General features: G+C 37.5%; 1 protein-coding gene across 6 annotated transcripts in view; it reads right to left on the reverse strand.

Moving 5' to 3' along the window:
* The window catches only part of CEP78 (centrosomal protein 78), a 65,976-nt gene that overhangs the window by 41,761 nt on the left and 9,740 nt on the right, over positions 1-14,475 (reverse strand). For 3 of the 6 annotated variants that reach the window (XM_070050504.1, XM_070050493.1, XM_070050483.1), the window contains exons 5-10: positions 13,458-13,632; positions 9,835-9,948; positions 8,305-8,369; positions 7,910-8,021; positions 4,289-4,354; positions 3,445-3,580 (exon numbers count right to left, since the gene is read on the reverse strand). In XM_070050504.1, coding sequence (XP_069906605.1) covers positions 3,445-3,580; positions 4,289-4,354; positions 7,910-8,021; positions 8,305-8,369; positions 9,835-9,948; positions 13,458-13,632 — 668 coding nt within the window. Of the gene's footprint in view, positions 1-3,444; positions 3,581-4,288; positions 4,355-5,322; positions 5,341-7,909; positions 8,022-8,304; positions 8,370-9,834; positions 9,949-13,457; positions 13,633-14,475 lie in introns of all 6 variants that reach the window. The other 3 variants (XM_070050501.1, XM_070050495.1, XM_070050491.1) reach the window with 2 other exon arrangements.

Here is a 14,475-nt window from a genome sequence, read left to right on the forward strand (position 1 = left end):
CCCAATAATTTATCAAGTCTTCAGTTGATGGACATATAGGTTGATTCCATGGCTTAGCGATTGTGAATTGAGATGAAATTAGCATGAGGGTGCAGATAACTCTTTTATTTGCTTATTTCATTTCCCATTGATAAATTCCCAGGAGTGGGATGGCTGGGTCGTATGGCAGGTCTATATTCAGATTTCTGAGGTATCTCCAAACTGTCTTCCTTAGTGGTTTTATATTCCCACCAACAGTGGATTAGGGTTTCTTTTTCATACATCCTCAGCAGCATTTGTTGTTTGTTGATTTCTATATGAAAGCCATTCTAACTGGGGTGAAGTGATACCTCACTGTGGTTTTGATTTGCATTTCCCTGATGGCTAGTGGTCCTGAACATTTTTTCATGTCCTGTTAACATTTGGATTTGTTTTGTAAAATGTCTGTTTAAGTTCGTTGTCCATTTCTTCACTGGGTGGTTTGTTTTGTTGCAGTGGAGTTTCTTGATCTCTATATATTCTAATTATTGATCCTTTTTCAGTTGCATGGTTTGCAAATAATTTCTCCCAATCTGTCACTTACCTTTTTGCTTTCCTGCATGTTTCTTTTATAATACAGAACCTTCTCAATTTGATGTAGCCCCATTTGTTGGGAAGGTTGGTATGCAGGCTTTTATTGCCTGTGATTCTGGGGTCTTTTCCAGGAACTCTTTGCCTGTGCCAATGTTTTGCAGAGTTTCCCCAATGTTCTAATAATTTCAGGGTATCAGGTCATAGGTTTAGGTCTTTAATCCATTTTGAATGGATTTTTATGTAAGGTGTAATGTGTAAGGTATGGGGTCCTGCTTCATACTTCTGCATGTGGAAATCTGGTTTTCCCAGCACCATTTGTTAAAGACACTATCTTTGCTCCAGTGATTGGTTTTAGCTCCTTGGTCAAATATTAGTTGGTTGCACATACTTGGATTGATTTCTGGCGTTTCTATTCTGTTCCATTGGTCTGTCCATCTGTGTTTGTACCATTAACAGGCTGTTTTGATTATAACTGCCCTATAGTATGTTTTCAAATCTGGTATTGTGATGCCTCCGGCTTTGTTTTTTTTGTATAAGATTGCTTTAGCAATTCGGGGTCTTCTATGTTTCCAAATGAATTTCAGTATAATTTTCTCTAGATCTGAGGAGAATGTCTTTGGTATTTTGATTGGTATTGCATTGAATCTGTAAATTCCTTTCAGCAATATGTACATTTTGATGATACTGATTCTTCCAATTCATGAACATGCAAGTTTTTTCTATTTTTTTCTATCTTATTTTAAAATTTATTCCAAGGTATTTGATTGTTTTTTGTGGCTATTGTGAATGGGATTGTCTTAGCAGTTCTTTTTCAGCTGTGGCATTGTCTGTGTATAAAAAGGTTGTTTTTTGTGTGTTAATATTATATCCTGTTATTTTACCAAACTCTTCTGAGTTCCAATAGTCTCTTGGTGAAGTCTTTTGGATACCCTATATATGGAATCATGTCATCTGCAAATAGGGATAGTTTGACTTCCTCCTTCTCCATCTGTATCCCTTTCTTTTTCTTGCCTGATGGTTCTGACTAAAATTTCCAGTACTATATTGATTAGCAATGGTGACCAGCCTTGTCTGAGCATCCTTGGGCATCCTTGTTTGGTTCTGGATCTCAGTGGGAATGCTTCAAACTTTTCCCCATTCAATAGGACACTGGCTGTGGGTTCGTCATAAGTTGCCTTGGGTGTATTCAAGAATGTTCCTTCTACACCCAATTACTGAGATGTTGTGGTCCTCATTCCTGGGTCGGGTGTGGTAAGGTGGCCCCTGCAGTTGATGGCTGTATGCCCATGAGGCTAACGTGGTAGCCCTCTGCTTATATTTGAAAATGTAAACAATCAATATGGCTTCTCCCAGCCTGCTGCAGGTCCAGTTTGCCGGAGGGGGAAGATGTAGATGGACAGGGGCATACCAACCTGTTTCTTCCCTTAAACCTTCTCTTTCTTCCCACGTGGGACTTCAAATGCTGTTCGCCAAGCTCCCCATCCCGCTGCTATCTGCAGCTCTGTGGACTCACAATTTCCTCTGTAACCTGGTCTGTTGAGTGGGCGGCACCAGCCTCCCTGTTCTGCGTCTCTGCCACTTCCCTTTCTTATTTGTTCCTTCACTGTGGACTCTGCTGGACTCCTGGCTTCCCTGCGTGAATTTCCCCTAGCTCTACTGCCAGCTTGTATCCTCTTTCATTTTTAACTATCTATTTTGCCTCGTGTGACTCAGATCATCCTGTTGTTATATGGCCATCTTCCTATTCCACTAGTAATTTGATGGTCTCCAGTCTTAGGTTTAGATCTGTGATTCATTGTGAGTTGATTTTTGTAAAGGGTGTAATAGGACTCATCTTTCATACTTCTGCATGTGGAGATCCAATTTTCCCAGCACCATTTGTTGAAGTGACTTTCTGATCTGCAGGGAGTGATTTTAGCTCCTTTGCCAAAGATTAGTTAGCAGTATGGTCTAATTTCTTTAGTGATATTAATCATTTTCTAATTTACAACTCTTTGTGACCAGAACAGATTTAAGATTAATAAGTATCCAAAGAGATATGAAACTGCAAATTTATAAAACTAAAGACTGGGGTCTCAGCACTACAGTTTATATAATAAGAACTCACATTACCATTTCTGAAAAATTATAATTGCCTAATGAAGATTATACACATTGGTTTAGTGTAAGCAAATGAACAGACATGTTACAAAGTGCTTAATTCCAGGTCTGTTTAAAATTTTTGTTTTTCTTAAGCAACTTTTGGGCCCCAATATCTTGAACATCACCAAACCAAACATCTGAAAATCATCTATACGAATTTCATTCATTTAACATGGCCAAAATTATAGTACAATAATTTAAAAAGATTTTGGCATATATTACTCTGAATAGTTATCTGCTAGGTAAGTAATTGGTTAAAATTAGCTAAATCTACTGTGATTCACTAAATGATGCACTAAAATGAGAGTTGGGCCAGCTGACTGAGCTAGATCCAGAGCAATCCATCTGTTTCATTCATTTTGCCCTAAACTACTATGCTATCGTTTTCCCCATTCCTGCATACCCAAATCCCTACTTCTGTCCTGCACAGCCTATTTCAACTACACATGCTTGTACTGAAGCCTTTTCTCACCAGCAGTGGAGACCACTTTGGTCTCTTCTTTCCTCTCACAGGGTTACAACTTATAACACTTAGAAAGTAAGTTGAAACTCCAAATTAAGCAGTTATTTTTCATTCTTCCTCCTTAATGGACTCTAGGCAAAAGCCAACATCTTTTTACTCTATAGAAACAATGAGAACCTCTACATAACAGAAGTTCCAAAGTAAAGAAATGTGAATGACTAAAAGAGAATACAAATAAAGTTCTAAAGTAAAGAAATGTGAATGACTAAGACAGAGGATACAAATACCTGGTCCTGTTTGCACGTTCTGCAGTACGCCATGGCAGGAAACCACACACACCAGGTGGCAGAGGTTCCGGAGCATAGTATTCTTTACCAGCGCAGTGCTTTTTCCCAGTACTTACAGGTTTCTTTGTAGCCAATCCTATGTTTGAGAAAGTATTAAAGAATCAAGATGTACTATAAAGGCCTACAGATTACTTATCACATGTGCATACTCCAAAAAGAACTTGACAATGAGACTAAGGCCTTAAAAACAGGGTCAATTTTTAAAATATTTTAAAATCAGCCAGCAAAGTTTTAAAGTAAGTTCTCAATAGTGGTAAGTTTTAACAAAGTATGAGTATATGAAATGTGAACATATGAAAGTACATAAAATATATTCCAAATAATTAAAGATTGTACATGATACACTTCATTTTATATCATGCAGAAATGCTCAGTTTACTGAGTCTCAGAACATCTTAGGCATTTGTAAATTTCAAGGACATATACACAGACACACATATGACTGCCAAACCAAGCCTCCTGAATTAGACCAAGAGTTCAAGTTAAGATTAATTTTACTATGTGACGACTACCAAAGTCACATGATTGAAGGTTGCTCAGTGGTAGGTGAGCGGTAGGTGATCTTGAGTGCTCATTTGCTTTCACAGAAAACACTGAAGTGTTCAGTGCAATGGTTAAGACACTATTTGAAATGCATACATCCCATATGGGAGTGCCTGGGTTCAAGTTCTGCCTCTTCTTCCAATTTCCATTTCTGACTAATGCACATCCTGGGAGGTAGGCTCAAGTAGTTGAGTCCCTGCCACCCATGTGGGAGACCCAGATTGAGGTACTGGCTCCTTACTTTGGCTTGGCCCAGTTCTGGCTGTTGGACATTTAGGTCTGTCTTTCCGTCTCTCTCTATCTCTCTCTTTCAAGAAATAATTTTTTAAAAAAGAAAACATAAAACAAGTTAAAACTTACTGGATGAAAGAAGGAAATGTAGAAATTTAGCCTTTATTACAATACTAAAGAGTCAAGTATCTTTATATATTAAGTATTTGGTAACAAAAGCTAGATTTAAGCATTAATATTTTACTTAAAACAAACCACATATTAAGATATAAGGCCTACTGTTTGCAGCACCAGCATCCCACATCATAGTGTTGGTTCAAGTCCTGGCTACTCTGCTTCCAGTCCAGCTTCCTGCTAATGTGCCTGGGAAGGCAGCAGAAGATGGTACAAGTATTCAGGTCCCTGGCACCTATGTATAGCAGGATGGAAATCCTTGCTCCTGGCTGTGGCCTAGACCAGAAATAGCTTTTGTGGCCATTTGAGGAGTGAACCAGAACAGAAAGTAGATTTCTCTCTTGTGCTGTTTTGCCTTTTAAATAAATAAGTCCATAAATCTTAAGAAAAATCCACAGGTAAATATCTGTATCTAATATTTCTGAGAACAAATTATTTCACTATATAACACCTAGATCCATTTTTGCAGCCTTAGGATGGTATCTAAATAAAGTGAAAGTGGCAATACAGAACAAATACAGTATAACTCATTGGTAATCAGCATGCCTTTGGATAAATTCACATGCCTCTTACAATGCATAGGAGCTTTGTTCACTTTGTGCTATTCTGTTTCTTTTAACCTAATTACTTTCAAACAAAGACTGTTCCTATGCATTGTTTGTGTACCCATTCCTTCACTTTCAGATATGGAAATATATTTTTGATTAAAACCAACAGAATTTGAGATTAGAAGAAAAAATTTCTAATAAAAATTCCTATCTTCTTTCTGTATACTTCATTACAACGTGGATGTGATACAATTCACATATATGATTTAATCCCTATATTCACCACAATTTAAGTATACAACCAGACATTCAATTGGCTTACCTCTATGTCTCCAAATAACTGAGGCAAATACAAAAAGAACAAACAAAAAAGCCCAAAAACAAAATTACTGTTAAGATAGCTCAGTGAGCTTGTCAACTTCAGTCACATTTCCTTTTCTTCATTGTGTTAAGAAACTAGTTTTTGCTTTTATTCTTGTCTAACACCCTATTACATACCATTAGCTACTAATATTACAGACTTCTGTTTAACATTATATCAAAACACCAACCTGGATCGCTTTATATGATATGAACTTTTAAAATAATATATATAACTAGTGTGATGTCACAAAGCTCAACTTGTTCTTTATATATACTATTTGACTGACTACTAACATATCACTGTTCTAAAATAAAAATAGGTGGACAATCCTATGCCATTTAAAACAGTCATAAAAATTACTATTTACTACAAACATGTTGGTTAATAGTGAATCAAAAACATTTCTCTTGGGGCCAACACTGGGTTACAGGTGGTTAAGCTGCCACCTGCAACACTGCCATCCCACATGGGCATTGGTTCAAGTCACTGTGACGGCATCTCGGAAGGCAGTAGAAGATGGCCCAAGTGCTTGGGCCCCTGCCACCCACATGGGAGACCTGAATGGAGTTCCTGGCTCCTGACTTTGGCTTCGTTCAAACCCAGCCACTGCATTCATTTGGGGAATGAACCAGTGATGTAAGATCTCTTTCTCCCTCTCTCTCTCTCTCTCTAACTGTGACTTTCAAATAAATAAATAAATCTTTTAAAAAATTTATCTTTTAGTAGTAAAACAAGAAATTGTATTTCTGAAGATGGCAATGGTACCATTTAAAAATTATTTAATATTGATTTTTTTTTTTGACAGAGTGGACAGTGAGACAGAGGGAAAGCTCTTCCTTTTCCATTGGTTCACCCTCCAATGGCCGCCATGGCTGGCACGCTGTGCTGATCCAAAACCAGGAGCCAGGTGCTTATCTTGGTCTCCCATGGGGTGCAGGGCCCAAGCACTTGGGCCATCCTCCACTGCACTCCCGGGCCACAGCAGACAGCTGGCCTGGAAGAGGGGCAACCAGGACAGAATCTAGCACCCCGACCGGGACTAAAACCTGGTGTGCCTACGCCGCATGCAGAGGATTAGCCTATTGAGCCGCAGCACCGGCCAATATTGATGTTATTTCCAAGTTTTTACCAGTCTAAAATATTAACCCAAAAATTCAATAAAATCTTGTAAAGGTATTACATGAATCATGTAAAATTTTAATTTAATATAAAGTAAAAAATGAATGCCAAATTATATTTAAGCTACATGAAATTATATTTATAGATAATAGGAAGAAAGGAAAATGTAAAGATTGTTTGATAGAATGGAATTGGAGATGGTTTCCATTTTTATATCCCCTGACAGTCTATATACAATATTTTTATAAAATTTAATCAATACTCTTCACTCAACTATTTCTTTTAATTGTGCTAAAAATAATCTTAAATATTCAGTCTCAATCATTTTTAAGTGTAAAATAACATTTTAAAATTTTGGGTAGCATTCAAACATGAGGCTGTTTACTGTTAATTGTTTGGTGTTTTTAATGTATCTTGTATATAACTAATGTCACAAATTTTTTTCTAAGAAATTGCCAGATTATAAACATAAAAGATTTATTTTGTTTCTTCTATATTAGTCCCTATGATTTTACCATTTTTAAATGGTCAGTTTCATATCAGATTTGGCTTAATTTATTCTACTATTCATTTCATTAATTCTTATGAAAACAAGGTTATGTGTGACTAAAGGTGTTCTAGAAAATAAAAGTGAAAAAAAATCAGTAGAAGTAGATAACACCAAATTTATATATACAGAAGAATGTGAAATTCATGTTACCAGTTGCTAAAGAGATTTATAAAGAGTTTTTTCATTACAATTGATTGTAAAATTAAAAACTTATTTTTTTACATGCAGATTAACCACTATTTGGAAGATTAAACATACTTTATACCAAACATTTAGAAAATGTCTTTCTAAAATGTTCCATTCTAGGGCCAATAAACTTGTCTGTAGCACTGCTTTATAATAATTTTATGTTTTAGGGGTTTTTTCCACCACTGAAGAAAGCAAGATGTTATCTGATTTAATAATTGTGGGTAAGAATTTGCAAAGATGGAGGGAGGAACATGAGTTAAAAATAAAGCTTGGAAAATATTTTGTTCCCTATTCCTATAGCAAAAAAAAAGTAGTTCTTTGTTAAAAAAACAAAAAATTATGCAAAAGTATGGCTAAAGTTGCCATCAAAGTACACCCCAAATTTTAACTGCAAGAAGTAATCATCAAGCAGGAAACATTCAAAATGATGACTCTTTTATGAAAAATAAACTACAGAAGTAGTTAACTTATGAAATATTAGCACCTCTTTCCTACTGATTCATTGGTCATTTCTACATTCCATAAAGTCCCATAATCTGTGTCAGAACAATTCTAGTTCTCGTAATATGCATGTAGTCAATACTGTTGCTACCGTCAATACCCCAATGAGATGAGATTTTAGCACATTGGAAAACAACAGGGGAGTAAGTTCTAGCAGCACTAAAAAGCCAAGACAGAAAGGGTTACCAATCCTAATAGTAGCTTTTCCTTTTCGGCCACTTCCTAGGATTATAGTTCTCTTTTTCTGTCTTGTAGTTTTGGATGGTTCTTTTACTGACGGAGAAGTTATCCACTGGTACTGAAAGAGATAAATATTGCATTTCAGTTAAAAGTAATTTATGAGGTCTGATCTTAACTGAAAATTATAGACAATATAAACAAATAAAAGGTTTCCAATCTGCAGTTTTGGGACCCCAAATTAAAGAATTAAATAATATTTTCAAAGCAGTAAAGCCACTTGCTTTGATTGAAAATTTAATTTTAAATGGCAGAACAATGCCTTGGCAATTTTTTTATAAGCAAATAGAAGAAAAACAAGAATTAAAGAAAAATTCTTTCTACAGGACTAAAACATGTTATACCTCTGACTTAGCACTCCTTCCATTCTGGAGAACTTTTTTGATAACTGCTTTCATCATAGAATGATCTAAAGTAAAATGAAAATTGAAATTATAATATTTGTTTCTCAATAAGTGGCTGCTGCTATTTAAAACCAAGTCAACTGATTATGACTTTTCCCATAAAATTAAATATGAAATCTGTTATGTAACAATATATGTATTTTCCCCTTTGAACATCCAAACATCTTCCTCAAAAACAAGACCAAAGTATGCCCCAAATGGTTACTACTCTGGCAATAGCATAGATCAAATCTAAACGCTGCATCTCAAGTGGCTTTGAATACTTCTGCAAAAGAAAACCAAGAGCCTGGGCACTATCCAGACATCCAGATACCTACAAGGCACTTCATATGAGTATAGACAAAGTTGTGATACACCTTGAAGCTGCTTCTCTACTCAGCCTCCTCCTCTCAGTACACAGTACCACCTAGTTGTACACAAAATCATCCATGACTCCTTATTTCTATTTCCTTCACACCCGAACCCTAATCTCTCTACAAGTCTCATTAGCTACCCCTTGCTTCAAACACTTTTTACTGCATCCCGTATTCTACGGTAAATAAGCCACAAGCTTTTCTTGCCTGGACTGCTGTGACAGTCTCCTAACTGGTCTCCCTGTTTCTCCCCTTATCCCTCCTCAGGAAGTCACCAGAGTCTATCCCGCTCAAGCCCTCCCATGGCTTTTGACTCTTAGAATAGTCCAAGTCCTTACTCTGGCCTTCAAAACCTCACGAGATCAGATCCCTGGCCAGCTGTCTGATGTCACAGCACACCAGTCTCTCCCTCACTCAGTGCTCTATGATGGCCTCCTTGCTTTTCCCTAAATACTCCATCTCCCCTGCCACCTACATGCCTGGGCATTCATTGCTTCTACATCCTAGAACGTACTTTCCTCAGCAATCCCATGGCTTGTTCCTCTCTCCACTGAGATCACTGCTCAAAAGTCACTTCTGCAGTGAAGAGGTCCCTAAAACTCTATCCAATATAGCCCCACCTGGTCCTGTGTATCTTCTTACCTTAAAGCATTTTTGTACTTTTTGTATCTGAACTCCCCCACCAGAACAAAAGCTCCATGAGGGCAAGAATTTGTCCAGCTGGTTCATTACATACTTAGTGCTCAACCCAGTGTCTAGCACACAGAAGTGCTCACAGATTGTCAAATTATCACATGAATTAAATATTCTTTACAATAATTCAGAGGTTCCACAAAAAGGAAATAATGTTCTCGGTAGCAACAGGCTTATTACCAAGGTTCACCTCTATTTAGATGAACAACCAAGAGTAATTTCACCTCTATTTAGATGAACAACCAAGAGTAATTTACAAATAAAATTTATTTTAATGTGTATCTGCTAGGAACACAAAGTTATACAAGATTAGAAAAGTATAAATTTAGGAGAGCAAGCATACTAAATTATAAAATATGTCAATATAAAAATAAACTCTGCTTTGCTATTCATTAATCAATAAGAAAAAAGTGTCATGACATACCAATGAGTGGATTTTTTCTTATATCCAGAACAACGAGAGTTCTGTTAGTTTCAACGGCCTCAAGTAAAGCTTTTGCTCCTTCATTGGTGAGGCCACACTGTTGCAGGTCAAGCGCTTTCGAGGAAAGACAAAAGATCATTTGCTAACTCTGTACAGATTTAACATACCAATGGCTCTCATTTGTGCCTGGAAGATTCCTGTACAAAGACTATTCATGTAAGGTGTTCAATCTCAGGCATGGAAAAATAAAACCAGTAAAGTGTATGCATAACATAACTCCAAATCCAAAAAGCAAAAACGACTTTTTGGATGTGCCACAATTATCCTCCCATTAGTACAAATAAACCAACCAATAGCAGTTTCCAATTACACCACTGAAAAGTAACTCTACATAAGGTACGGAAGAGAAACATCACAGAATGAGTATTAAACGACCAAGATGCCAATGGCAGTGTAAGTATAATAGGCAAAAGATGAGCAGAACTCAGAATCTGCACTGTTCTCTTCTGATAATGAGCTAGAGTTTGAAGTGGCTCTAAAAAAAAACTCATTTTGGGGCCCGCATTGCGGCACAGTGGGTTATGCTGCCAATTGCAAAACTGGCATCTCAAATCAAACTGCCGTTTCAAGTCCCGGCTGCTCTGCTTCTGATTCAGCTCCCTGCTAATGTGCCTAAGAAAGCAGCAGAAAATGGCCCAAGTGCTTGGGCCCTGCTACCCAAGATGGAGTTCTTGGCTCCTGGCTTCAGCCTGGCCTAGTCACAGCCATTGCAGACTTTTGGGAAGTGAACCAGTAGATCTCTTTCAGTCTCTCCCTCTTTCTCCATTACTCTGTCTTTCAAAATAAATGTTTTTAAAAAAAAAAAAGGGGGGGGGGGAATAGAGTAAATTTAAGATTTGCTAGTTTCCAAACAGAAGTAACAAAGAAATCTAAGGCAATATAAATATTATATGAAAAGAATGTGTGCATATAGGCCGGCGCCGTGGCTCACTTGGTTAATCCTCTGCCTGCGGAGCCGGCATCCCATATGGGCGCCAGGTTCTAGTCCCAGCTGCTCCTCTTCCAGTCCAGCTCTCTGCTGTGGCCCAGGAAGGCAGTGGAGGATGGCCCAAGTTCTTGGGCGCCTGCACTCGCATGGGAGACCAGGGAGAGGCACCTGGCTCCTGGCTTGGGATCGGTGCAGCACCGGCTGTAGCGGCCATTTGGGGAGTGAACAAACGGAAGGAAGACCTTTCTCTCTGTCTCTCTCTCTCTCTCTCTCTCACTGTCTATGACTCTACCTGTCAAAAAAAAAAAAAAAAAAAAAAAAGAATGTGTGAATATAGATTATATACTAAAAACCTATCAGGAAAGAATGATGGTTAAGGACTCTCTCAAAAAAAGGTCAATGGCCAGCATTGTGGCATAGTGGGTAAAGCTGCTGCTTACAGTGCCAGCACCCCATATAAGTACTGGTTCTAGTCCGAGCTGCTCCACTTCCCATACAGCTAATGCACCTGGGAAAACAGCGGAAAACAGCCCAAGTCCTTGGGGCCCTGTACCCACATGGGAGACCTGGAATAAGCTCCTGGTTCCTGGTTTCATATCAGCCCAGCTCCAGCCATTTGGGGAGTGAACCTGCACATGGAAAACCTCTGTCTCTGTCTGTTAACTCTGCCTTTCAAATAAAATAAAATAAAGTTCAAAGAAGAGAACAAATGTTCATGAAAACTAATAATTCTCAGGGTAAATAACCTACTCATGGGGCCAGTGCTGTAGTTTAGCAGATAAAGCTGCCACCTGCAGCACCAACATCCCATAAGGGTTCGAGTCCCAGTTCGAGTCCCAGCTGCTCCACTTTCGATCCAGCTCTCTGCTATGGCCAAGAAAGCAGCAGGAGACGGCGCAAGTCCTTGGGCCCCTGCACCCGTGCAGGAGACCCAGAAGAAGCTCCTGGATTGGAGCAGCTCCTGCCACTGCAGCCAACTGGGGAGTGAACCAGCAGATGGAGGACCTATCTCTCTCTCTGCCTCTGCTTCTCTCTGTGTGTAACTCTTTCAAATAAATAAATAAATACATCTTTAAACAAACAAACAAAAAAAAGAAATAAAAAAAAGAAATAACTTACTCACATAGGGGCAGGCATTTGGCTTAACATGTTAAGTTGTCACTTGGGACACTTACATCCCATATCAGAGTGCGCAATTCAAGTTCCAGCTATTCCACTTTCGGATAGAGTTCTGAGCTATTGGGTTGGCCTGTCTGTGGGCATTTGAGGAGTGAACCAGGGCATGGAAGATCTCTGTCTCTCTCTTTCAATTAAAATTATTTTAATCTACTTGTTTAATCCCAAAGGGATCAAAACAAAAATACCAGTATAATAAAGATTACATCAGAGGAAAAATGTAAGTCACATCTTGAAGCACCATTACATTGCAATAACTGAACTCTTTCAAAACCCCATGTTATGAACTACACATCTGTGTGTTCTCCCAAAATTCCTGTGTTGAAACTCCAACCCTCAATGGGGTACTTGTAGGAGGTGGGGCCTCTGCAAGGTGATTAGGTTGAGAAGAGGTCTTAAGAGTCCCTACGATGGCCTGGCTCAGCCCCAGCCGTTGCAGTCAACTGGGGAGTGAACCCGTGGATCCAAGACCTCTCTCTCTCTTTGTCCCTCTCTAACTCTGCCTTTCAAATAAATAAATCTTAGAGAAAAAAAAAGGAATTTACCTGAACAAAATAACCAGAGATGTGAACAACAGTGTGTATCCAAGTATTGTTTGTAACAGTTGAAAAGCTGCAAATAACTTAGATATCTAACAGGAATAAAGAAGCTAAGGGTATTATAGTAATGTAGTGGAACTTCTATCAATGAAAATGATGTAATAGATATAAATCTACTGATTTCTAAAAATCTTTGCACTATATTAGCAATCCTACTTGTATATAAAAGAAAAAAAAAGGCGTTTCTCATTTACATGAAGTTTGAAGTTTTAAAACAGACTTTACCCAAAGATTATGAGTGCAGGGCTCACATATGCAGCTAGTGTGGACTACAAAATGGCAAAACACTTCTGGAAAGCAATTTGGCAGCATGTATCATCAAGTCTATAAAAATATATTGTACTAAATTATTCCACTTTTAATAATTTAATCTTATGGAAGTAATTCCAACATACACACAAGTGTAAACATGAGATATTTATCCCAAAGCTATTTAAAAGAGTAAAAGATAAACTGTCTAAATATTGAATAGCTTGGAATTAAACTATCGTGCTTCAATGTAATAGAGTACTATATGATAGATCATTACGCAAAAAAAGCAGGGTAGCAAAATACATTAGATTACATTATTGTAATCTCTAAGTATACAAATGCAGTGTTCACTTTGGTAATATATACAAATATTCTATAAAGAAAAAAGACAAAATACATGCACACACACCAAAAAGAACAGTGGTTTTCTCGTTACTCTACATTTTCTATAAAGAATACATGTAACATTGATAAAAGTTTAAAATCACAATAAAAGCTAATAGAAGAAAGGATTTTAGAAAAACCTTATGACATTATTGAGCCAAGAGCTAAGCATACTTAACATTAAAAATGCACTATTTTCAACTTTAGAAGTTCATTAAACTTACCCCTAAGCCATAAATCCTCACTAAGGGAGTCCGCAAAGGCACGTGCGCCCAGGTCCCCAATGAGTGTGTTGCAATTCAGTGTGATGCGCCGCAAGCCAGCCATGCAGTCGAGATCGGGTCTCCTGTAGCGAAGGCTCTCAGCCCAGGTTTCTTCATGCCGTCGCATTGACTGATACTTCAAAAATTTAATAGGATGAAGTTAGCACACTGGAATAAGAGGGAAACTAATTATGGCTGATTACATCAGAGCTTTACATCTACACACACACAGCCAACCATACATGCCAAGAGTCAACCTAGGGGATTAAATATTAGATTTTGCTTAAGTGGTCCAGTGACCCAGATCCTAGTCTGCCACTGACTAGTTATGTGACTGACTAGCTGCTGAGTGACTTACTGCTCATTACTTACATAAACTGACAACTTATTAATTTAGAAGAATTTTATTTTTCATATCAGCCAAGTCAAATAATTGGTTTTAAATTCTATCATTATCAAGCTTCTGAATTCTGTAATTCTATCCTCCAGTGGTTATCCAAACACTTGACCGGACATCCCACAAGTAAACATGCTTTAGCATGTATCTTACTTATGAATAAATTATATACAAGAAGTTCTGCACATATATTTTGTGCACATTATAAACTATATAGAAACAACAGATATTTTTCAAATGATACAAAAATCAATATAGCATTCTAATATTTTTCTTTTCCTAATTCAATTATCTTTCATACTTCTTAGGATATGCATCCCAACTTTAGAGACCTGAAATCCCAAAGTCAGTTTGATATGCCTTAGGAAGTTGATGGTTTGATTTTTAATTACAGGTACTGTCTTAAAAACATTTTATAATCGGGTCTCTATATTCGAAAAGTAAAAAAAAAAAAAAAAAGTTCAAAAAAAAGTTCAAAACAGGAATTAGACTTCAAAAGAAAAATATTTTGTTGTCCCTCTACATCTGCAAGTTCTGTATCTATGGATTCAACCAACCAAGAATCAAAAATATTCAGGAAAA

Source organism: Oryctolagus cuniculus, chromosome 1 (assembly GCF_964237555.1).
Source record: "Oryctolagus cuniculus chromosome 1, mOryCun1.1, whole genome shotgun sequence".
In the NCBI taxonomy this organism is placed as follows: domain Eukaryota; kingdom Metazoa; phylum Chordata; class Mammalia; order Lagomorpha; family Leporidae; genus Oryctolagus; species Oryctolagus cuniculus.